The 25,925-nt window shown below is 27.8% G+C and overlaps 2 protein-coding genes across 8 annotated transcripts in view; both read right to left on the reverse strand.

The window, feature by feature from the left end:
• Nucleotides 1-3,485, reverse strand: part of LOC107447560 (band 4.1-like protein 4) — an 85,137-nt gene extending 81,652 nt beyond the window's left edge. For both annotated transcript variants that reach the window (XM_087167579.1, XM_087167578.1), the window contains exon 1: nt 3,222-3,485. In XM_087167579.1, the coding sequence (XP_087023705.1) occupies nt 3,222-3,305 (84 nt within the window). In that variant the 5' untranslated portion in view covers nt 3,306-3,485. The remainder of the gene's footprint in view (nt 1-3,221) is intronic.
• Nucleotides 3,486-6,748: 3,263 nt separating this feature from the next.
• LOC107447552 (RNA-binding protein Pasilla) lies at nt 6,749-24,748 on the reverse strand. Of its 6 annotated transcripts, none has more exons than XM_071183669.2 (5): nt 24,547-24,673; nt 19,754-19,775; nt 17,601-17,672; nt 16,283-16,436; nt 6,749-9,026 (listed from the first exon to the last, which is right to left on the reverse strand). In XM_071183669.2, the coding sequence occupies exon 5, from the start codon at nt 9,015-9,017 to the stop codon at nt 7,266-7,268; it is 1,752 nt and encodes a 583-aa protein (XP_071039770.1). In that variant the 5' UTR covers nt 9,018-9,026; nt 16,283-16,436; nt 17,601-17,672; nt 19,754-19,775; nt 24,547-24,673; the 3' UTR covers nt 6,749-7,265. The 6 variants fall into 6 exon arrangements, with proteins under 6 accessions (XP_071039770.1, XP_071039769.1, XP_042901937.1 ...); XM_071183668.2 differs by lacking the exon at nt 24,547-24,673 and adding an exon at nt 24,384-24,508; XM_043046003.3 differs by lacking the exon at nt 19,754-19,775 and having other exon boundaries at nt 24,384-24,748.
• Nucleotides 24,749-25,925: the final 1,177 nt, after the last annotated feature.

Raw genomic sequence — 25,925 nt, forward strand, 5'->3', positions numbered from 1 at the left:
CGGGCGCTACTCACAATGGGGCGCCAAATGGTCCGCAAAACAAAAAATTGCTGGATAATTTTTTTTTATTATAATTGATCTCTGGAAAATATATTTTAAATTAGTGCCAGTGTAATATAATAAATGTTAATTCATAAATATTATTCATAATATTTAATTCATATTAAATATTATATTAAATTCATATTCATATTAAATATATTTCAATATTTAATTCACGTCCTTGTCATTGCGCTCTGCTTAGAATAAAAATGAAATGTTATTAAATGTTATATATAAGTTTAATGTCAGCATAAATTATATTGTATATTTCACTATGTTACTACCTTTCAAGTTCAAGGCATTCTTGGTAAGTAATAAATCAAATAAGATTACTTACTACATCTACTCGACGATTCTATTATTAAGTGAATAGAGTATGAAAAAATTTCTAAACAGAAAAATTTGTTGTTCTCATATTTGTCACCACAGATTCAAAGTAAATTCATTCATCTTCTGGCATCTACAGTTCGAAATCAACTAATAAACGATATCAAAAGAAATAAATATTATGGACTTTTGCTTGATTCAACTCCTGATATCTCTCATCGAGAGCAAATGTCCCAAGTCGCTAGGTATATAGATGCTGATTTCATCAATAAAAAAGTTTCCAGCAAAGAATCTTTTTCGAGTTTTATTGAAATACATGCTAAAGATGCAGCCTCGATCGAAAATACAATTTTAGAGAAATTAAATTACGATGAAATTTCATTAACAAACTGCAGATCACAATGTTACGATAAGGCTGCCGTGATGGCAGGTCACACATCTGAAACGTGATGGAGCGCCAGAATACAAGCTGTTATCGTTATCATCTATGGGTTAGACAATATAAAAGAACTAATAGAAAAATTAGCAGAGCACACTACCACTACAAGTGACAACAGAAGAGAAGCTACAATTCTGTTGCAAAATATACTAACCTTTAGTTTTATAACTTTAGTTCATTTCTGGTATGAAATCTTAAGAAGGATTGATCGTGTGCAGCTCAGATTACAGGATCCTAGAATGAATTTTAGAGAAGTGTTCTATGATCTTGAATCATTAGCGACTGAGCTAGCCGAAATTTCAGACAAGCTCTGTAAGACAATAGAAAAAGCAGAGTCTCTTTGTGAAAATAGGATATGGATACAACAATACGTGCCTGGAGAATTGGCTATGGTGGTGTTTCTGCAGAAAGTGACATTTCTCGCGTTATGAAAAGCACTCTTGATCGTCTCCAACAAGAAATGTGTACACGATTTACAAGATTAAGTGCCTTAATTTCAAATTTGGATTTCTACTAGACGTTGAAAATTTATTAAACAAGGATAATGTTGATAACGACCTTGAAAAAAAATTTTAAAAATCTGGGTGAATTTTATAATACAGATTTCAATGTAATCGAACTTATTATCAAAATATGTGACAGCAAAATGTTACTCCGCAGTAGAAAAGAAATTAAACCTAAAACTCCATTAGAATTTCTTACTTTTATAATCAATCTCGAATGGAGAAGATGTTTTTCCAAATCTGAGAGCGGCATTTCAAATACTCCTGACTATCTCAGTATCAGTTGCTAGCTGCGAACGTTCATTCAGCAAATTAAAATTAATTTTGACAGATCACCTAAGTGACCTAGCATTTTTAAGTGTGGAAAGAGAAAAATTTTAGATGATCAATTTATATTATATTATTGATACATTTGCTTCATCAAAAGCACAGAAAATTTAGACATAGTAATTAGTTTTATTAATGTATTATAATCATATGATTATTAAACATATGTCTCCTATCTATATATCTCCTTAGAGATAATAAATATTTACTTTTTTATTGTTTTAAAACTGCGCGTTTTTAAAATATTTCTTTATAAATATGTAAAATAAATAATAGATATCTTTTGAACTAATTCTACATTTTAAAATCTAGTCTTGTTCTCTCAACTACATTTTTTGTCTCAGATTTAAAGCCTAGCTTGAATCTATGACTTTATTTATTTTACTTTATTTATTTATTAATTTGCTAGTATATTTTACATATAATATTATATGGTTTTCGAATGGGGCGCTAAAAGGGTATTGTGCCCCGGGCGCGAGTTAAGCTCGCTACGCCACTGTTGCTATACATAAGTATTTGTTCATATATGTTTTACTTTTTCTTATTATTATACAAAAAATAAATAAAGAAAGAAACTTCATTAGCATGGTGTTTATCTGTTTCAGATTAGTCACGTGCTACAGAGAGATTTTAATTCTCACCATATTTTTATTGAGTTGGACTAATAAAAATTAATAGAGAAGAGATTTATGCCATATTGTCAAATATATGAATGCTACACTTTTCAAATCTACTAACAGAACATTTTAATTTTTTTTTTCGATGTATGAATGTTGCAATTGCCAAATCGATGAAGTTCACTTTCTATTTGTTTAACTATGAATTCTGCACTTGCCTAATCGATTGCCTAATTCTGCACTTTCCGATTTTTTATTTATTAATTCGCTGATAATTGAATGTTGCGCTTGCCAATAATTCCACTCTTGAATATTTTTTATTGTTGTTGTTAATTTATTAATATTGCCCGGTAAATCTATCAACTCCACTTTCTGATTTTTTTTAAAAATATGATTTCAAAGCAGTTAATTGATTCCTACCTGTGTATGACAAATTTCTCTAGCATTAAGTACCATTAACATCACTAAATGTCAAACCGTTTTCTTAGCAATTGACTAATAAGTAATTTGCTCGAGAAGTATTTATTCTATTGCTCTTTACATTTGTATTATGAAGTTAATTAATGTGGCAAGTAAAGCATCCACTATTTATGTTGGAAAGATAAAGATGTTTCAAATTTTTTGTTTTTATTTCAAATAAATTAAGCCACGAAAAGGTAAAAAATAATAATCTTTTTCTTCCGCAGTAATACTTTTTTTTTATAATCATTAAAAATTAAAAAAACAATTTTTAAATTTCAATTAATTTTTACAACAAACACCGAAAAAGTATCTTATTTTTAATGGTTTAAGAACTTATGGGTATTAATCAATAGTCCTGAGCTTCTTTGATGTCTCAATTTATCAATATCAATCGGTATAGTAAAGATTTTAACTGAACAACATATTTTTATCTTAATTTTTAATTTATATTAAAAATATATCTATATTTATTTATTTAACAGATCGGGAAAATATTGTTCTTACCTCTATAACTTCCACAAAATCCGTTTCATCCAACAAAACAATAGTACACTGATAGTTTTTTCCTTTCCCACCGAAACACCCCATATCAGATCACAGTTGATCAATAAAAGGCTGAAACATTGCTACTGAAAGTAATAATCCTTATAGATCTTTGCCGTAGTAGAAAAATTTTTTATCCATTGAGAGAAAAATCATTGGCAGTTACGCAGTTTCTCTTTGAGGTCATCTTTCGTCTCTCACTCATCTAGTTTACCTGAAAAGTGGAAAGGTGTTCCTAAACTTTCTGTCAAACAAGAAAAAAAATAAAAAATAAAGAAGATGCTGGTGCTGCCATCTTTTAAAGAATTTACGTTTTACTAATTGAGAAATGATCTCAATGTAAAGCAGCATTCATATTTGTGATGCTGCCATCTATTAGTCATAACTAAAAATGAAATTTTATAAATGACAGATAAATCTTATTGCGCCCCTGAGAGGAAAATCGTGTGTAGATATTTTTTCCTTTTGTATTTCTAAAAAAGGTTATATTCGATAATTATATTAAAATTACAAAACCAGCAATTTTTGAATACACAAGTGGGCGACCTTTGTGCTAAATTACAAACTAAGGTGAACAACGTTTAAGAGCACAAAAAATATTTATATTACATAAATATTTTTTGAGCTCTTAAACGTTGTTTACCTTAGTTTGTCAGCAATTTTTGATTAAGAAGTTTACATTTTAACAACATCTAAATTGCACTAAATTAAATAAAAATCAGACTTAATTTAATTCTTAAAATCCTGAAAATAAGAAAAAAAATCAGAGAGGCAAACTATGGAATACTTTCAAAAATTTCGGCATATTAATAATTTTTAATAAATAAAATAGCCAACGAAAATCTTTTAGAAAATTCTGAATATAAAATTTTGACACTCAAACGGAGCTAGCTTTAGCCCATTTTAAATATTCCTTTAAGCAAAATGTAACTTACCAAAGCTCCTGACGGAAAAACAACAAGAGGGAGACCTAAATCGACAGACAGATGTATAATTTTAAGTTAGTGGGCATACATGGATGGCAGTAAGTAAGATCTGTCGCCAAAGATCGAAGGTTTTGGTGAAATAAGCTCTAAGCCTTATATGCCTAAGAGCATAAAGAGGTAAAACAAATAACAGCAAATAAATATGTTGCTATTTATTGCAGCTTAATAAACTATTTTAAAATTAATTTTCGTTAAATAATTTATTTGAATAATACGAAATTGGAATGAATTGTTTTATACACAATCTATAAGCTTTAAGCACATAGTTGGAAAAAAACTGAGGCAGTAAAGTTTGGGTTTTATATTTTATTTAAATCTGTTATCTTATGATTTATATACAGGCGTTTGTTAAAAAATATTTCCTTTCAAACTAATAATGATAATTAAAAAAGAAAACATTTGCAGGGACAGAATTACCAAAAACGCCTTTTTATAACTTTAAAAGCGCTTTTAATAAAATTAAAAAAAAAAAAAAAAAAAAACAGGTGTGATTAATAATCAATTACCAGACTGTTAAAGAAACAAAAAGTCCATGTTAAATGAAATGATGGTAAATTTTCCTTGTTTTTGTTCAATTTTCACTACGTTAGTTAACAGGGTGAGCCCAAGTCAATATTCCGGAAAATTTCTCGAGTAAAAAGAAGAAAAAAAATAGTTTAAATTGAAAAAAATTTAAACAAGGTTTTTTTCTTCCTTTTTCTCAATATTTCTTAGTATACTTAAAATATATTTAAAATTTTACACATTCCTTTACCATTTACACATACCGATGATGACCTGGAGAAGTAATTAAAATTTACCAATGTCTTTCTTTCTTGAGTTTATGATTATAACAACTATTTACTGATAAAAGATGAATATTAATCATGAATATAAGCTTACAAAATATTTCTCTGGCTCTCCCTTACAAACCTATAAAATAAACTGTGTTTTTAAGTTAAACTTTTAAAAATTTGATTACCGGAAACATCTGTGATCAATGATTTTTTTAAACGTCTGGACCTTCAATCTACGGATCGAAGACTTCGATTTACGAAAAATTCAGATTTTTTCCGGAGCACAATCAGTCCTGAGTTAACTATTTTCGTTTCATTAACGCTACAATAAGAGATAAAAATATATATTTATATAAAAGATATAAGAGCTTCATGGAATAAAAATTGAACAGATTTTCTATGTAATATTTTTTTATGTTTTTCAAGCTACTGATATATTACATTTAAAATTCTAACACATTTAATACGGAATGATCATTAAAATTCCATATTTCTTAGATCTTCTTGAGTTATAGATATTGAGGTTTACTGAATTTGAAACAACGACCAATCAGAGTAAAAAATTGCTAATAGTAATGCATAATATAAAGATTAAGAGGCTTAATAATTAGTCATATTTTTAAAATGTAACAATTTATCAAAATCCAAAAGAAACAACTTTTTAGAACAACTCAAAATAGCTTAATCAAAACGTTTATGTTCTTTAAAATTTCCAACAAAATACACTTCTTTTAATTTTTAAAAACCCTTTCTATAGAATTCAAAAGCTTAGTTAAACTTATTTTTACAATGAAAAATTATTTTAAAAGTAAAATGCATGCTCGATTAGAAATATGAACTTAAAAACTGATGCCTAGTAACTTAGAATTAGATTAGCATTTTAAAATGTCTTGTCCAATAGTAATTTTAATTAACTAAAACAATTCCTTAATTAGTGATAAGGTGTACCATAATTAAAATCAAAATTTATTTTTAGAACCATCTCATAGCTGCAGTTAAATATACACATAAATATACAAAATTAGCATTTTAGTGGGGAAAAAACAAATACGTTAGTGAATCACTAAGGAAATAGAAAACCTGTCCTAAAAAAGTAGGCGTTTCTAATATTTGCTTTTAATTCTCCTTTTCTTTCACCCAATCAAACAGATTTTAATGTTCTCAGATCTGTAGATTTCGTTAGCAGTTCTTTTTCAAATAGGCTTTTTTGAAAAGGATTCTTAAAATATATATTAAGGGCAGTAATTATGGAACACCCTGTCTGAATGAAATGGCGATTAGTTTTTAACTAATAAAAGCAAATCTAAAATAATAAACTTGTTAAGGTCCATCTCACTACAATATTACTTTAATTTATCCTATTTTTTAAACATTCTTAGTTTAAAAAACTTAAGGAAAATTTTATCAAAAAATTTATAATTTTTTAAAGGGCAATTTAATGGTAATAGAAACTATAGTCATTTTGATGTTCACTTAAGCTGACAAAATCTTAAATTTAGTTCCAAAAAAATTAATTATTGTACACTTATTTTGCAACCAGCAGTATCTACTTTTATACCAATTTAAAAGTATAATATATATATATACATAAACAATTTTGACACCAAAATGTAAAACAGAAAATTATTAACAAAACAAATTTGTTCATTTTTTAAATGTTTTTATTAAATTATTATTATAATGGATAACAAAATCAGTTCTATAAAATAATCAGTGAACCAAAACAGACTTACCAAAGCACTTTATTTAATGACATATTATGAACAAAATTAGCAAACAGAAAATACAAAATCTCATAAACTTTATAAAACTCAAATGCATAGGCGTTTTTATGAGTAGTCATAAATGGTTGCAATTTGAACTTGGGTAACAGCAACAGTAACTCCTTGGAATAGATAATGCTTAATGAAAGTCCATGCGCCATCATAAAGTGAAGGTAGCGAAAAAAAGAAATAATAATAAAAGGAACAGCAACAATCTTTTACCCAAGTTTTTTTTAAAGACAAAATTCATTAGGTGAGTTTATGCGTATAAGTATGTATAATATATATATTATTATTATTATATATAACTTAGTCATAACAAGATTAATAGGAAATTCATTATTCACGCAAAAATGTAACAACAAGCATGCAGTCCGCCACTCTTTTATTCCAAACATTTCCTTTTGATAAAGACGGGAAGAAAATCAGGAAAGATGAGGAGAAGGCATGAAAAAGAATGAGCCTAATATGAAATTCATATTAATGTAATATTCCCATTGCTTTCTGTTGAGCACGCTTTGCTTCCTCGTCTGCAATCTGCTTTTGAATGAGAATCTGAGCATTGGTGACAGAAGAAGAGTTGCCATAAATAGTAACTTTGCGATTACGTGTCCCCGGAACAAAAATTCCCTTCTTTGAAATTTGAATATTGGCTCCACTGTATCTTTGGATATCCACTAATGCCTTACCTCCTGGTCCCAAAATCGCACCTACTATATTCTCCCCTACTTCAATTTCAATTTCTGTCATATCTCCTCCTACCTGTCTATCATTTGGAGTCGGACTAATTTGTAAACTGGAAGGGCCAGCATTTAAACTGGTCCCCAGTCCAAAGGAGTTATTGTTCACAGGTAAGGCAGCTGCACTCGGTGAAGCGAGGGTCGGAGAGGTTCGTTGGAACGATTCAAAGACAGCTCCTTCTGCCTGAACTAAAAAACGATCACTAGAATGAGAAGTGGTAGGAGACGTAAACCCTAAACCGGATACTCCATTACCTAGACTTCTAATGGTACCAAACATACTAGATCCCGTTCCCATTGGATCGGATGAGCTCGCTGCACCTTCCATTCCTGGTACCCCTGCCATGGAAGAATATATTCCTTGACTTGTAACTCCAGCAGAAGGCATGGTTGGATTAGGATTGGACATACCCATTCCACTAAGGACTGGAACACCATTCATGCCATTACACATGTTAAGCGCTCCACTTCCGAGTAAACCATAGCTCGCTAATGTGTTGAAAGCAGCAGTGATTTCATGAATTGCTTGATCAGAATACCCGCTTCTACTGAGCATCACTTTTGCCATTTCTATTGCTTGAGCATGGTTAGTGGTCGGAATAGATGGGCCAGGCATGCCCATACCAGACACGGGGACCATACCTGCTGCTTGTTGAGCTGTATTATTCTGAGAGTTTTGTAAATTGACCATAGAGGGTCCAATGCTATTAAGGCTATCATTAGAACTGTAACTGGTGTTACTAGTGTTTGCAGCACCACTAGGACGAGGATTAGCAAAAGGTGAACCAGTAGGATTAAAATTTGCAATGGGGCCGGTAACATCAGCATAACTAACATTTAAACAATTTCCACTTTGAGGATCCTGAACAATTTTGGCTAAAATCATAGAGCAAGCTATTTTATTATTTTCAATTTCTCCTATAACTGTAATACAGCGCTCAACTAAGGCATGATCTTTGGATTTCTGAGATATTTGAACATATGCACCACTCTTCTCCTTAATTTGTTTAATATAACTACCACCTTTTCCCATAATCATCCCAACTGTGCTATTAGGAACCAGAATTTTAACTTGCTTCTCTCGTTCTGCAGGTTGCTTATGGTCAAAATCTATGGCTAGTTTTGCATTTGGATCTGGTTTTTCTTTGATTTTTTCCATGATAAAATCATGTATATGTAAAATAGCCTCAACACTTCCTGTGATCAAGCAGACTCTCTCTCTCGTTCCAGGATAAAAATCTGTAGCTTTTGACATTTTTACTCTGGCACAGACTTCTTTTTGTAGCTGGGCAATTGTCTCACCACCTTTACCAATAATCGCCCCCGCAGCCACAGATGGAACTAAAATTTTAAAATGGTAAGTCCCATTCCCCCCACCATGATGAGACCTTTTTATTAAGGCATCATCTAGTTCTGGATCTAATGGCCTCTTTCTTGAATCTTCAAAATCAGATTCTGAACCATCATCAACTCCTCCCAGAGGAGTTGCCATTTTCAATATCTGGAGGGGGAAAAAATTAAAATTTTATTATATAAAAACTGACATACAATCTTCAACTATTTACATAATTTAAATACAAAATATTATTTAAAAAAAGTGACATCATCATGACTTAATATGTAAATTGAAATTTATATTTGATTTCTAACTAGTATTTTACAATGCTTGATAACATCCTAATTTAAAGGAAAAAAAATCATGATAATTAGTTCATAAGTTGGCCTTTAAACAAATAGATCAATCATCTAAAAAAAAAAAATGTCTTCATGAGATATATCAGACAAAGTTTCTTTTAAGGAAAAATAAAGCTTAATTTTCAAAAAATTAGATTTTTCTTACAGTTTGACAGTACATTCCAAAGCATTTTCCTAATTTGAAGTACTTAATAAGTAAGTTAATCATTGCATAAGTAAAATAAAATTAAAAAAAAAAAAATAATAATAAATGAAGATTACAAATGAATAAATTTATTATTTTTTACTTTGTTTAGCAAATTGAAGCTCATAAATGATAGGGTAGATGTAAAATATAAAAAAAGAAAAACTGATTTTGTAACAAATTGTGTTAATTAATTTTTCAGCTGTCAAAATCTATTAATGCTTTTACTAATATTACTTTTACATATCAAAATATTATTACAAGAATAAACTAAATAAACTTATTAGATAAAAGGATTTAGGCAGATAGCAGTATAAAGGTGACACACATTTTCCGTGCTGCTGTTATTTATGACGCAATTAAAGCAACAGTAAGAATGAATGGCAACTTACAGTCACCAATTTTGAATAAAATAGTTAAACTTTTTTTGTTTAATGACATTAAGCTAATCAAGTTTTTACATTAAGAAAGCACCTGGCATAGATTTCTAAAAAAGGCAAATTTTTTTTTTTATAAGTTTATTTTAAAAAATTCATGCAAAAAAACAAACAGAAATTATGTAAAATATTTACTTCTACTAGAATATTGTTAATGTTTGCAAAAGCTGCATTTAATTAGTTCATTTAAGAGCATTGTATTTAAAACTAATCCAAGCTATGAGCTTTAGCAGAAAATAAGTCACAACACACACATATAGGGGAGAGACGGGTAGCCTCGCCCACAGCCAATTTCATGTGTATAGAATATTTTTTCAAGTCAATGGGCCATCGGACATTAATTGTTACATTAAAAAAAGATTATTTTCAAAGTTTCAAGTATTTATGCAGCTGTTAACATGGTAAACAATAGCTTTGAAAATATGTTGAATACAGTAGTCATGAAATTAAGAAAAATTGGTTGAATGTTTCGATTAAACCTCATTTTAATACTAAAAAAATAATTTTTTCTATACATACAGCATTAAAGTATGTAGCCTTAAGTTTTATTTACATGAAGAAAGAAGTTTATATGTGAAAAATTGTTCGAGTAATTACAAATTTACAAAAAAATTGGATTTCGGGTAGCCCCGCTCACATGAATGTCGGGTATCACCGCCCAATTTTATTTCGTCGATAAATGTACGGTTGCAAAGATTATTTTATTGCTTCAAATTTCAATGTTATATGCATTTTTAACAACAAATATTGTTGTTATTAAATTATTGTTATTAAATGACAGAATTCACTAAAAGTATATAAATATGTAATAAATAAAATAATTTTGTGATAAAAATGATAAATGAGGTTTATCTACTGCCAATACATTGGTCACTTTCATTTACACCTAAAAAAACATGCTTTTTTAAATTTCTATTTTTTTAAAGTTAAACTATTCTTTTTTTGGTTTATTCTTTTGCATTATTTAAGTAGATGGTAAAACAATAAATAGAAACATACAAAAATATTAATTATTACTCAATATTATACAGAAATATAAGCAATACTCCTTAAGTGGGCGGGGGCTACCCGACTCTCCCCTACATCAAAATTGAATTTAAAAAAAAATTACTATACTAAAATATTTAAACATTTAGGTGCAGTTGCTTTTTTCTGTTGTTGACCATAAAATTAATATAAAATAATTGAAAATTACTCTATAAAATTATGCAATAAAGAATAACATTTAAGAAGTTTCTTGCAAAATCTTTAATGAAAACAGGAAAACCTAAATAATACAATAATTTTGGAACCGAGCTTTTATTTCAATATACTGATCTATTTGATTACCACCATTTTTAAACACTTTTTCTATCAGAAATTTAGGCTCTGGAAAAAAATGAAAAGCTTAAGGAAAAACTACTTTTAATTTTTTTTTAATAATAAGAATCATTTTTATAAGGTATAGTAACAATCTATTCATAGTATTTCTTGATATGAATGAATGATAACTTTTCTACCATACAATATAAAATTTGAAACATTTTATTAAATACCTCCTTACATATTTGTAACTAATTACAGGGTGCGTGTAGCCATAATTTTCAACAAAAAATAAGCACCTTTTAATCACTCAAAAAATATTTTAAGCACTTTAAGGAAAAGATTTGCCTCAACTCGCTCTGTTAAATGCATTATTACTAAATGCAGGCAAATCTTTACCTTAAAATGATCAAAACACTTTAAGCGCTTCAATAAAAAAATTTAATTACTAAATGTGCACTAATATAAATTTTTTCTGCCTATAGTTGAAAGTTCTTTACAGATATATTAACAGAATTCAAATTAATTTTCAAAGACTTTTACATGATCATGGTAAAATAACTTGTTTCTGACAGAGAACAAAAGTGTTAAAAATACAATGTTAAAAAAGTTATTAAAAAAAAAAACATGCACACATTAATAAAATACAAGGTTTTCCCAATGTGAAGATAAAATTCAAAGTTAGTAGTTCAAATATCTGTCAAATTAATAAGTAAGAGCTACATTAACTTTTAGGGAAAAAATACATAGTCAAAAGTAAAAAATTGCCTTAATTCATCATTTTGACAAATTTGTGATTACTGAATTATTAATTTCAATTGTTTTTCAATATAATTAAAAAGCAATATTAAATTTTTTAACATATAAATTTAAGAACTCTGAAAAAAATGCATTATTAAATATAAAGGATGCAACAGAAGCACAACAAAGAATTATTTTAAATAGATAACTGAAAAAATTTACTCAACGGGATTCCTAAAGAAATAAAATCTTTATGCCTTCTAAATAATAAGATAAAAGAAATATGCCAATAATATTTGAAAAAAAACTATATATAAATTCCAATTTAAAGGAAACTAAATTCTCATGACTAGAATAGGGTTTCCACTTCATTTTTTTCTTGAAAATAGTAGCTTTAGTAGCCTAACATAGAAAGAAATAGTACCCTAAATAGTCTCATCAGAGAAATAATTAAGATGCTATTTTCAACCACATAAGAATGTTCTCATCTCATGATACAACTGTGCAATAAGATAACTGAAAAATTTGTTAGATTAGACCGCTTATTAATTCAGCTACTGCTTCAACGGCAGAACAATGTTTTTTCCTTCCTTTAAAAACATCAAAATTGAAATAAAAAAGAAATTAAATAGAGACACTTTTTTTAAAGTTCAAGGAACATAAATTTATTTTGATACCGAAAACGATACATTAAATAAATAATTGATCAAGAATTAAAATCAAGATCAATCATATAAAATTAAAGAAATAAAATAAAAAATAATGATTAAATACTAAAGAACTATAAAAATTTTTTAATATCTGATTGGGAGATCATAAAAAAATTCATGAACATTTTAAAATGGATTTTCATTTATTAATTATTTATTTAAAAAAAAATAATAAAACTTGTAAGCTTTTAAATATTAATATTTAAGAAAAGGTTTTATTTCCCACATGTTGATAGCTTTACACTACTCTGCTTGGAGTTTAATATAACTTTAAAATGAAAAATTTATTTTAAAAAAATTATCTACAATTACTAAAAAATATTTAGCTTTAAGTAAATTTGCTAAGAATTTTTTTCCCCAGATAATTTTATCTAAACGAAATATTCAATAAACTGAAAATAATATAAGTTTACAAATTTATTTAAGAAGATAAGGATAATACAATTTCAGATAAATTATATAATTGGTTAGGTAGATTTCAGATTTCTGCATTAAACTACAATAAATAATATGAAAATAGTAGTCATTTTTTAAAAAGTTGAATAGCTAATGTTAAAAAATTTCATTGGTCATTTTTAGTTTTTTCCTTGCTCAGGTTCTTCCAGTTTTTATCTCCAGTCTATTGAAAGAAGTATAATTTCAATCCTGATGAAAAATATAAGTCTTTGTAGGGAAAAAATGAATGTAGGGGTCATATTTATTAAATGCTGTTACTTTTGGCATTTAAAAATATATAAATTCCTATTTTCATAAATAAAAACTAAACTAGAACAAAAAAAATCCTTGAAATATCTGATAGCTCAGTTAAAGCAGAAACGCAGATGATCGGGAATCTTCTGTATTTTTAAGAAATAAAAATACCGACATTTTTTAACAATATTGCTGATTTAGATCTAGAATCCTTAAGCAGATTTTGATTATCCTTAAGTAATAAAAAATATGTAGCTTTGGGAAAAATATATAAAAATTTTTTAAATTATTTTTTTTAAATGTCTGCATGAACACCGATTTTATGTTACAAATTTGTAATGTTATGAGTAGACCAGAGACAAAACATATTCTTTTTGCTTATCAACCCTTTGAAATCAATTGAATATGCACATCACTATACTATTTATTTGCGTCTTCCCCTTAACTCTCTCATTCTAATAGATCAATTTAGTTTACACATGCAGTTTCCTGTATAAAAGCATAAAAAAATGTATTCTTTTTTTTTTTTTATTTTTACGAATTCAAAAAAAGGAAAAGCAAACAAATTTATTGCTTATGATGCCGCAGTATATGAAGGAATAACTCCTTAAATCGGAGAGAAGGCTCCACTTTCTGAAAATAGTTGCTTTCACTCAAGATAAAAAAAAGGGAACAAATAGTCGCTTTTTAATAGTCAATGAAAACCCTGTAGAATGTTAATGATACAAAAGTTCGCAAACATTGCAAAAAAAAAAAAAAAAAAAAAAAAAAAAAAAAAAAAAGGCTAGTAAAAACATTGAAACATAACTTTTAACAATTCCTAAATATAAATAAGAATTAATGTTCTTTAGTTAAAGGACTAAAAAACATCAGAAGTGTCTTTAATTATAAAATATTTTTTAATATTTGTCAATCAAAAAAAAGTCAAAAAGCAAATTCTTGGTATCTGGAAACACTTCATTCAACACAATCACTTCTTATTGGAGACTATCTAAATACACTAATTGAATTTTTATTTCTCTTTCAAATGCTTATTTTTCTTCAATTAAAATGCTTCTAAATATGGTAGCCAAAATATTTTTTTTTAAAAAAAAATCCTGAATTCTTGAAATTTGACTAAATAAAACCTCAATTTGCTTCATTTTTTGCAGTAGAAAATAAATCTTGGTCAATTTCAATTAAAAAAATATTTAATTAGAAAACTTACTTAGGTTTAAAAGTTATTTAGAATGTTTTACAATATTTTAGTTTGATGACTTTTTAAAAAAAAATATTGCTGCTGTATTTTTAATTTATAAAGAAAAAAAAAATCAATTAACAAGCTAAAAAAAAATATAATTTAAAAAAAGAAAGAAATTTTGAATGATGCTCTATAAAAGGAAAATAAACCAAATATTTTTTCCATACAAAGGAAAATAAACAATACTTTTTTTTCGATGCTATAATTCAAGAGTCTTCAAAATTCAAAAACTTGTCAGGTAGAATAGATAAGATGGTTCAATCACTTGTACATTGCAATTTTAACACTATGTAAACACTTCCTTAAATTGATTTTCAGATCATTTAAAAAGAGGGCTAAGAGGAATAAAAAATTAAAAAGAGGACTAAACTGGACTTATTCTAAAATATCTTAGAGGGAAAAAGAAGAGTATTTGGGAGCCATCTTTCTTATATGTCATAAAATTTTATTTTTCTTTAAGTAATTTTTTCTTTTCAATATAAGTTTCTTGAATGAAAAAAAAAATATTGTGTTATGGATACTAAAACTAATTTTTAGAAACAATTGATAAGGCAGAAACAAAATAATGCATAGCATTTCAAATCCCACCACAGATAAACTGACTGATTATAAATCATGACAAATTAAAATCAATTTGGATGACATCAAAAAAATTGGGTAGCTGAAATTAATAGTGAAATTAAAATAATTTAATCAATTTTATAATTATTAATTCTACAAGTGAAAAATTTTGTATTTTCTAAAAATTTGCAGACTGATTACGGGTAAATTACAATTGAAAGCACTAAAGCCATGTTTTCGATTGAATAAACAATTACTTTTTAAATGATTTTCATATGTGCCAACTCTTAATCTTTTCGATGTAAATTTTTAGCAAGTTGCAGTAAAACTAAAATTGAATTGCATTTTTTAGTTTGTAACCATCATATAATTATCATACTGTTACACATATACACCGTAGAGCCATTACTTTATGACCACCCTGCTAATAACATGTAGGACTACCTTCAGCCCTCAAAACTGCAAGCACCTGCCGTGGCATTAATTCCACAAGGTGCTGATAGGTAGTCTGAGGTATCTGGTACACAGCGCTCACCAACTGATCCTGCAATTCCCTCACATTGCGAGGGGGTAGGGTGGCAGCACGAATTTGGTTTTCCAAGTAGGACCACAAATGCTCTATTGGATTAAGGTCAGGTGAATTTGGGGGCTAAGACATGACTTGAAAGTCAGTGGAATGTTCCTCAAACCAATCCATGACGATTCGACCCTTATGACATGATGCATTATCCTGTTGGTAAACAGCATCCCTCGCAGGAAAAACTTGCCATGAATGGGTGAACCTGGTCTGCAACTATGCTCAAGTAGCTTACAGACGTCAGGGATTGTTCTATGAGGATTATGGGTCCTAATGTGCCCCATGAAAACATTGTTCCTGGGCAAGAAACCATGAAAACCAGGGCAAGCCCATAGTTTTAGATGGAGGGTGGTCATAATGTAATGGCTCTTCGGTGTAAATGCTAAATCTATCAATATGAAGAAGTGGTCAAAATAAATTAATTTAAAAATCCCTCAAATCAAAAGATAGCATAAATTATAGTTCCACTTTAAGAATAAAAATAAAATTTCAGGCAAAATGCATCAAAGTAGGAAACTATGGTTTTCTCTACTTTTATCTTACGAATAAGGCTACTAAATGCTTATTAATTTACAGTCACATAGTAGGTACTGAAATTTAGTAATCTATGGTGCACTTACTTGCTTATTTTAAGAAACACATTTCAAAAGAGCTTAGTCACATTCAAAGTTGTTCATTGTGGGGGAAATATATCTCACTTATTAAAATGTATCCCAAAAAGACTAATATGTAAAGTTGTGAACTCTTCTAGGTAATAGAATGATTCTCTGCTCCCTAAAATAATAAATAAAATATTACTTTTAAACCAAAACAAACTGAGAAACACAAAACAAACTCATGAAATTTTTTTCCAGACTCTTTAACACTTTCATTATTTACACAAATTTTATTATGTTACATTACAGAAGAACCTTGAGAATCGGTGATAGGAAATTGAAGCTTTTAATGCCTAATTTAAATTGATAAGGTTTTATGCTCAAACACATTTCAAAGCAAATTATCACCTAAATGAAATTTACAATTGCAAAATATTACTCACCTCAGATGATCATAGATATGATTATTTTGTCATTTATTACAATTTTAAATGCATTAGAAATACATATAGTTATAAAGAAAAAACATTGGAATTACTCACATTGTTGGAAGGAAAAAAATATTAAAACTTACACTATTTTTTCTGAAAAGATAGATATTTAGAGATTTAAGGCTTTCTATTAATGTCAACTATATTTATTAATCCGCTAAGCGGCATTCAAGACCAGCCTTTTAAAATATACAGCACTGTACTATACATTCTTAAAGTTTGAAGCAATCAAGTTAATAAGATGTTAAACACGAACAAATTTTTTATTCTGGCTATGAAATACCCTGTCAGGGGAAAATTATTAATCCCAAAAGAATCGTAGACTGTTAGCAACACCAGTTTTAATAAATAAACGGGAACATTACAGGTTTGATCCAAATAATTATTTCAAAAGCTGAATGATTTTGTTAGAGGCAGTATACCAAAGATATTGATCTATTAATGGGAGTAATACCATATTCCATATACAGATATATTTAAATATTGCATTGCTATTATTTTTTTGGAGAAATCTCTAGAAGAAAAACGACGAATTAAGCTTCGCAATTTCAAGACTTTGTCTGGGCTTTAATTTTCAAGAGTGCACAAAAGATTACTGCGTAGATAAATGTTTAAATCCCAGTTAACTAAATAAAAATATTTATTTAAAATACTTTCATAATAAAATTTAAGTTTTAAAACTTAGATCACCATATTTTACAGTTGGTTACAAAACTTCTACTGGAATAAAAGTCAATTAAAAATTTTAATAAATGCACTTACTTACCAAGGAAAGCATTTATTTTACAATAAAATCATAAGTAGTTTCCTTTTACTATAAAAAATAAACATGAAATAAAATAAAAACGAACCTTTTATGGAGTCCAAGAGGAGAACTCTCCAGAATTCAGAAAAGTCCATACTTCAAAAACCATTGCACTTTTCTTTAGATAAAGAAAAAGAGAATATCATAGAAATTATTAAATTGTGATATGATCTTGAACAGTTAAAAATTTTTTCAGTCATAAACTAGTTTGAGGGTCATTCCACAGTATTCAGTGTTACTTATAGGAAATGTCACAACCTAATTTTGACTTAATTGTATTTCTCTTTTGCTGCAAATATTATAGTATTATTTTTTTTTTTTTTGCATACAATATTTCCTCTACAACATAATTCTGAAATTTCAATTTAATTGAAATTTCAGATACAATTTCAAATTAATCTTTTTTAATTAATAACTTTTTGTTATGCTATTAATTATATCAATTATATCTTGAACTAGATACTAAAAGATACTATCATGTCATGAGCAAACTTTGAGTTTTTTCTTTCTTCAAGATTGCATGTTTGAGTCAAGTGAGAAATTATGAAGGATAACATTTGAAGGACATTTTACAAACAAATTTTGAAAAGTCATTTTTTCACTATTAAAATAAAATGAGATTTTTTAATTCAATTCAATGCATTTTTTCAGTTACAATATTTTGAAACATTTATATTTTAAGTGATTTTAAGGGGAAAGGCAGACAAAACTGAGTTTTGTAATCTATGGGTATTACTAGCAAAATACTGTGCAATGGCTCTTGAATGACAAAAATTAATATTAATTATAACTGCTAATATATCCATCAATTTAACTGATGATGGAAATCGAAAAGTTACACATATTATTGAACAAACTATACTTTTACAGTCCAAAATCCAAATAAAGAGGACAACTAGCTTTTTAATACATTACTGTTTTTATATGAACTTTGAAAAAAAAAAGCCAGATGTCATCATACATGTTTGATGCATCTATATGTCCCCTGTAGCAGAAACTCTCCAGCCAAGCAGTAGGCACTGAAGCCAATTTTTTGTTAATCTTAGCTTTCTTTTTTATTTTTTCAACAAGCAAACAAGTGAGATGAAATTGCTGAGATTCCTTTTACAAATTCTAAACTTGTTTCTACTTCAGACTCATTGTATAAAATTTAACTTGAATTTAAATAACATACAGCTCTTATGTAAAATGACCTTATATTCGTAAATTTTGCTGCATGCATGTTAGATTAAGCTAAATTTTTACAATAATATTTGTCTGAGAGAGTTGAGGTCGGAGACAAATTTGGATTAAAAGCAGGCCACACACTGAGGAGGCAAGCGGTAAGAAAGAGGCATACAGGTGATTAATTCCTAAACTTTTGTGTTTGGATGCTCGGAGGTGATGTGCACATGTTGATGCAAAAGTATGGGAATCTGCACCTCATCGTAGATATCTTACTTAACGCTTGCCTCTTCATAGTGTAGCCCGCCTAAGAAGATATTGCGGCAGATTCACTCTGTAAATTTTACCACTAAGGATATGTCTAAGTATTACACTGCATTATCTACACAAGGAGAATGGGTGCCAAATTTTTTTCAGCAATTTCAACTTTAAAGTTAATATATTTTTAAGTCAATTCATAATTAATTATTCTTTAGAGTAATAAAAGCAATGTGCATGTGTATGAATGTGTGTAGAATGCTACACAATGAAAATGTAAAATCTAATACACATAAAGTATATGTATTCACTTCTTTATTAAAATCAAATTTACAGTAATAAAAAAAAATTGTTTCATTAATTTTTATATTTATAAATTACTCTTACCTTTAATTTTTAAACATATCCTCAAATTACATTTAATTTCAACAATGTTTCGGTTGAGGAAAATATTCTTTTAAAAATAATTCTTAAGATTAGAAGATCAATATCTTTTGACAGAGGACTTCTGCATATTGGAATTTAACATTTAAATTTTTTTTTTTTTTTGCATAGTTAGTAGAAATTTGTTTGAAAAAAATTTGTAAACTTGGACTTTCACATATTTTTATTTGGCTAAAACATAATAATGACTATATAGCTTCCCGGCCGTAGGTTGTGTAACCCTAACCTACACTAATTGTTAAAATAAATTTTTTCCTTATTTTATAAAAATAAAGCTTCTGGAAAGATAGAAATTTTTTAAAATTTTATTTTCAAAATTGAAAGGCAACTTACATTATTTGTGTAGTGAGTAGCACTGAAATAGAATTATTTTTCTCTTACATATAAAGATTCTTGCGCTATGTTCTAAGTTAAAGAACATTAAATAAAACAAAATATATCATAGTCAACATAGTATAGACATAACTGCCATTAATTAAAAGAAAATTTTCACATTTCTGAAATCTGTAGGACACAGTGAATGCAATTCCTCCTAAGGGGCCGTTCAAAAAGTACGTACACAAAAATGGAGAAATTTTAAACCCCCCCTCTTCGTACATTACCGTACATAAGGTCTTACTCCCCCCCCTTACAGTATGTACATTTTATTAGTCTACCCCCTTTTTTCATAAAAATTAAAATAATTATGTTTTAAATAAAATTAAATATTTACTTAAGGAGTGTGTAGGATAAAGTCAAATTTAAATTTGGTGTATGTTTATAAAGTACGTACTTTGTATAATACCTCCCCCCCTCCCCATCGTACAAAACCGTACATAATAGCAAATCCCCTCCCCCCCTTCGGGATGTACGTACTTTTTGAACGGCCCCTAACAGCTTTCATTTTTACTTTTAACAAAGAAAAAAAAAAGCGAGATTTATGTTAAATTAAATGAAATTAATGAGGAAGTTAAGAATTTGTAATTACAAGAATAAATTAATCATTATTGCTAATCAACAAAATACTTCAAATAAAATTCTCTTTATCATAATGTAAAGAAAAACATTCCCGTAGCAGGCTATAGTCGAGTTGGTAGTCATAGATGTTAAGGTTTCACATTTTTAAGATCAACAGGATGATAATCTAAATGAGGTCAGTAATGCATGCCAACCACTGAGGATTGAATACTGGTTCTTCACTATGTGTCTTAATTATCATGGTTCAGCAGTGAGTCATGATCATTAGAACTCATTGTAATGATAAGAGGCAGGGATTAGGAAAAATTCAGTCATGTGTGACTAAGACAAAAAATATTACTAGTCCATGTACATTTATACTGGTCAGATTAGAGTTCTTGTAAATTAAAAAAATATCGAACAAAAAATATGTAAGATTCAAGATTATGTTCTAACATGCTATTCTGTGACAACGAAAGACCAATATACGAAGCTGAAAATTTAAAAACCTAAATCAGCATACCATCTTTTTACACATTGACTTCCATACTGCAGGACCATTGATACTTATTTTATGTTGGTTTGAATCTAATTTTAGTGATCACTGACCAATGGACCACCATTAATTTTGAGCCCTGATGATTGTAACTTAATAATCTTTTTCTAAAGTTTTCACAGTGAAACGAAGTTTAGTTTTCAGAATTTGATCTGGTGCATGTAACTGAAAGAAGTTATAATTATGTAATAATTTTATCCCAAAAAGATTGACATTATCAAACACCTCAGTAAAACAAATTACAATGATATCATTAAAATAAATCTTTCATATTTTGAAGAATTTTCCTACAGCGAATCACTTAACAATTAAATTATCTTATAAATAGTTATATTAATCATTTAAATTTGTTTAATTACCTAATTTTTTTCCCCAATTACTCTACATTTTGCTTCATTTATACACACCAGTCAACCTTCATTTTTTAAAATGCAGAAAATTCACGATATAATTACAGAAGAAATTACTTAAAATACAGAAGACCGTGGACTTTAATTTTTATTCCTTATTCAAAGAATCAACAGTACAGTTATTGGAATGCTGTTTTCTTTTACACAATCAGATCAAATAAATCTGAAATAGAAGAAAAAATCTGTTCCCTTTTTTATACAATCATATGCTTAACATCTTATATTTTGCATTAAGTAAAGACCTATAACATAGATCAAGCTGAAGCACAGCAAAAATTCAGCAAAGTGTCATAGTTTCAGCAAAACATGAAAGTCCATCCTCACACATAAGTGTAAATTTCAATGCATATTTTAAACATGCAGAAGATTTGAGGTTTAGTGCCAAAAAAAAAGGAAACAATAAAAGTACATATAAATCTGGTTAAAAGAGAGCACACATTGAACTTAAAAATTTGTTGAAGTTGAAAACACAAATAGCATAAAATTATCATACCTGAAACAATTTTTTTTCTTCTTTTTTGCACAACTCAATAAGAAAAAAAATTTCTTTTTATTTATGTCAAAAATATAAGTTAATGAACTATAGGTAAAATGATTTGTCTGTTCAGAAAATTTAAGAAGTGTTACTAAAAACATTTTATACTCACAATACAGATCTTTATGAGATATTGTAATCATTTTGTTTAATAAAAATATTTGCAATATTTTTTTAAAATATAATAAAAAGAAATGAAAATTTAAAAATATTTTACTACTGTACTAGAAATAATACTTTAAATTATTTTCTTTTGAGTTAACTTTTTTTATGTTTATCTCACTTGATAGTATTCCATATATTTTTTTAAATATAATTTCTGTATATTTTTTTAATACAATTTTTCTAATAAAATATTCATTAAATCAGACGTCACAAACTCAAGATAGTGAGAAAAAAAATACCTTTTCATTTATTTCTTTATTCATTAAAGGCAATTTTTTAATTCTGAAACTTTCTTAATACAAAAAGTTTTCTTACTTTAGTCTTATAATGTCAGAAAATTTTCAACAAGCCAAAGGATTATTTCATTTTAAAAGCACACATGTTGACATTTATCATAAAACTAAAACGGTAACAAGTCTTTAATTTAATTTAATTATATAAAAATAAATTCTTATTAAAACACTAAAATCTATGTCAAAACTTTCCTCATTATTGCAATTATATTCAACTAAGAGTAATTGAGTTCTTTTTTTAAATAAGTACAACAACATATATTCTTTTTCCATAACGGAGGAACAGCAAAAAATATTTTTTTCTTTTATGAATGTCAAACTGTTCAACACAATTCAGGTGGTGAACTCTGATGATGAAACAGACAGAAAATTAACATACTAATGATTACCGAGTAATGGACAATACAAAATCACTATCTCTAAATTCTGACATTAAATTAACTTTAAAACTAGATGTTAAACTTACATTAGTTGTCATAAGAAAAACTAATTCCTAGTAGTAGAAAAAAAATCTTTTTCTCCATATAATACTTTCACAAAACCAATAATAAACAGGTAAAAACTCTAGCTTTTTCTTTAAAAATATATATTCTGTTCTATCCATCTACATTTCATGTTTACCTACATTAAATATAAAACTACAAACCTGGCTGTATTTTATTATATTTGGCAAAATACTTCTTACCTTTTCCTCTTATGTACTTTTACTTCCATTAAACAATATATTTATTATTATCAATATATACAAATTTTTAATTATATTTTTTCTTACTTGTTTGTACCTTAACTATAAAATAAACAGAAAATGAAAGTTTAAAACTTTTTTGCATGAGTAATCGTCAAAAAGAGTGCCATTACCATCAAAACGTTTAAATAACATTTGCCCATTGACATTTTATATAAATTATGTAAAAAAAACTTTGCAAGTTTAATAAAAAGTCATTGAAGCTAAATATTATAAGGTTATTTTTATAAAATAATTGTGATCATAAAACAATTTAAATATTTAGATTAATTAACAAATATGTTATACACTCTCATGTATAAATACTTTAACAGACACAAATATTTGATTTGATGACCACAGTTAACAATTTTTGCTGCATCTTACATATTTTTTGGGACAAATATTCAGAAATTATCATATTAAAACAATTATAATATATATATAAATATATATATGCTTTATTACAATAATGTAATAAGGTATATGATTAGAAACTTACACTTAAGATAAGTCTTAATTAACATCAATGATGAACTAAGTAAATATAAAAGTATTAGTTAGAGATAAAATGAATTTAATTTAATTTTTAGGAAATTTGTTAGAAAAGTTTTTAGTTTGAAATTTTAAAAAGCATTTAGTATTAAAGTGCATAGTGCAAAGGTAATGAAAGGTTTTAAAATGTCAACAAGTAATTAAAGGCTTCTGGTCTGGCATAAAAGATTACTGAAAAATAATGATAGAATTACATTAAAAATATCTGAAACAAATAAGAGCTCAAAAAATTAATACTAAGCAACAGTTATACAAAGATTCGATATACTTCATACTGCAAGCAAATATCAAACGAAATTTAGAGCATAACTAGTATATTGTATAACCTTTATACTAAAATATACTACTGATGATTTAATTCGATGATAATATATTAATATATCGTAAAATAATGACTAAGCATGGAAAAATGTCTTGCTCTTTTTTTAATCAAAAAATACATTACAAATAGATGTGTAAAATTAATCTCGGTAAAACTAATGAAGTACACAAAATAATTCATAAATATTTGTATACGTATTTTGATATGTTAGAGCAATAAATTACAAGAATTGTTTTAGCCAATTTAAGTACAGGTTGAAGAAAATAAACAAAAGTTATAGAGTATAAGATAAGTGTTATCCAGTCCAAAGGCAAGATCACATCATCTGATATATTTGGTATGTAATGCAATGCAGATGGTAAGTGTAATAGTAATATGATTAATCTCCTTTAAAAGTTAATTAACTCAACAACATTACTTTGATTGGTATGGAAATAGGGAGAGTTGGCCGACATAATTATTTTTACCTTGATTTTGTAATAACATATTTTTTCAATTTGTTTCTAATCAGCTGCTGACCACGTTTATCTTCCGGTTATAATTGCTGTCACTGTTCCTCATTCCCATAGAGGTAAAATAAACGGTGACCTGATGTCAAATATATTTGAAATGAGGAACTTTTTATCTTACGTGTTAGAATTTGCTTTCCATGAATTTCTTCAGGCAATAAGCAAAAAAGTGCACGAGGGGGTGCATTGCAAATCCACCTTAGCACCCCCCTAGTTGCGACACTGGTTAAGACTTAACCTTACTACCGGAAGCGGCTCCTCTACATAGATTACGTAGATTCCACGTTTTTCACTAAGCCACGCCTTCAGGCCAATTTTTGTGTAAAGGCAGTGATCAACACGGAAGTACGTCATCATGTAAAACTTCTGAAATAAGTAAGCAGTCAATGCACTTCACACTGGAAAGGTGGCGCTTAAAGCAAAAGATCACGTGATATAGAAATAAAGAGTCAAACATATATAAGATGGCATGATTTGAAAAATTCTCTTCGGGATGAAATTTTGAAAGAGGAAAGCAGAGCAGAACGGAGTACATTTCTTAAAGCATGTTTCAATAATGCTACGTAATTGATTAAAATAGCTGGAAGTGATTCCGTGAACACGTTATACTTTTGTGGGGAATTATAAATCGACTATGTCAACCTTCATCTATCAAAAGGTACTTCATGAAAGAATCAAGTTAACAAGTTATACTAGTGAATTGGTATTTAATATTTATAGTAGTAGTTACGCCACATTACTCCCCTTCCAGAATTTTTTTATCTGTGATAGAATTCGATGATCGATTACCACTTGTTGATTCATGCTGTTTATATATTTGTATCATTTTCGCTCATTATATTTTTTCTTCATTTTTTTTTGTTTATAGCATTTTGCTCATTTTTGTTTTATTAACCGGGAGATTTTATTTACTTCACCGGATTTTTTTTTTTTTTTTTTTTTTTTTTTTTTTTGAGCAGTATAGTTTTAAGCAAATCAACTGCTTAATGTGGATCTTCCATCAATATTGACAAGTTCTTATCACGTCCGCAGGTCACCAATGTGGGGAATATTCTGACTCCAGATCAGAAGGTTGCGTGTTCAAATCACGTCCGGGTCAACAATTTGTTGGGTCTTTGTGCCAACTAAATTAAATGAACGCCAATTTACGATACTACAAATAATTTTATCAAAAAAATAACATATTTTATTTCTTAAACATTTTGGCAACAACATTCTTTATACATCTAACTCAGTTGCCAAAATGAATTCCAAAGTAAAACTTATAATTTTTCAAAAACACGTTCAAATAAATTATTTAAATTTTATGCTCCAAGAAAAGAAAGGAAAAAAAGAAAGAAAGAAAACTGCCTAAAGCACTCCGTCCTACCCCAAGTATGGGCAAAAAGAAGTGATAAGAAAAGTTAATTAAAAAAAACAACATATAAAACTAGTGGGAAGGCGGAAAAAATATATTTGCACTGTATTTATATAGTTTTATATATTTTAAAGAGTCTAATC

Source organism: Parasteatoda tepidariorum, chromosome 7 (assembly GCF_982258835.1).
Source record: "Parasteatoda tepidariorum strain Cologne lab strain chromosome 7, Ptep-v5.0, whole genome shotgun sequence".
Classification (NCBI taxonomy): Eukaryota; Metazoa; Arthropoda; class Arachnida; order Araneae; family Theridiidae; genus Parasteatoda; species Parasteatoda tepidariorum.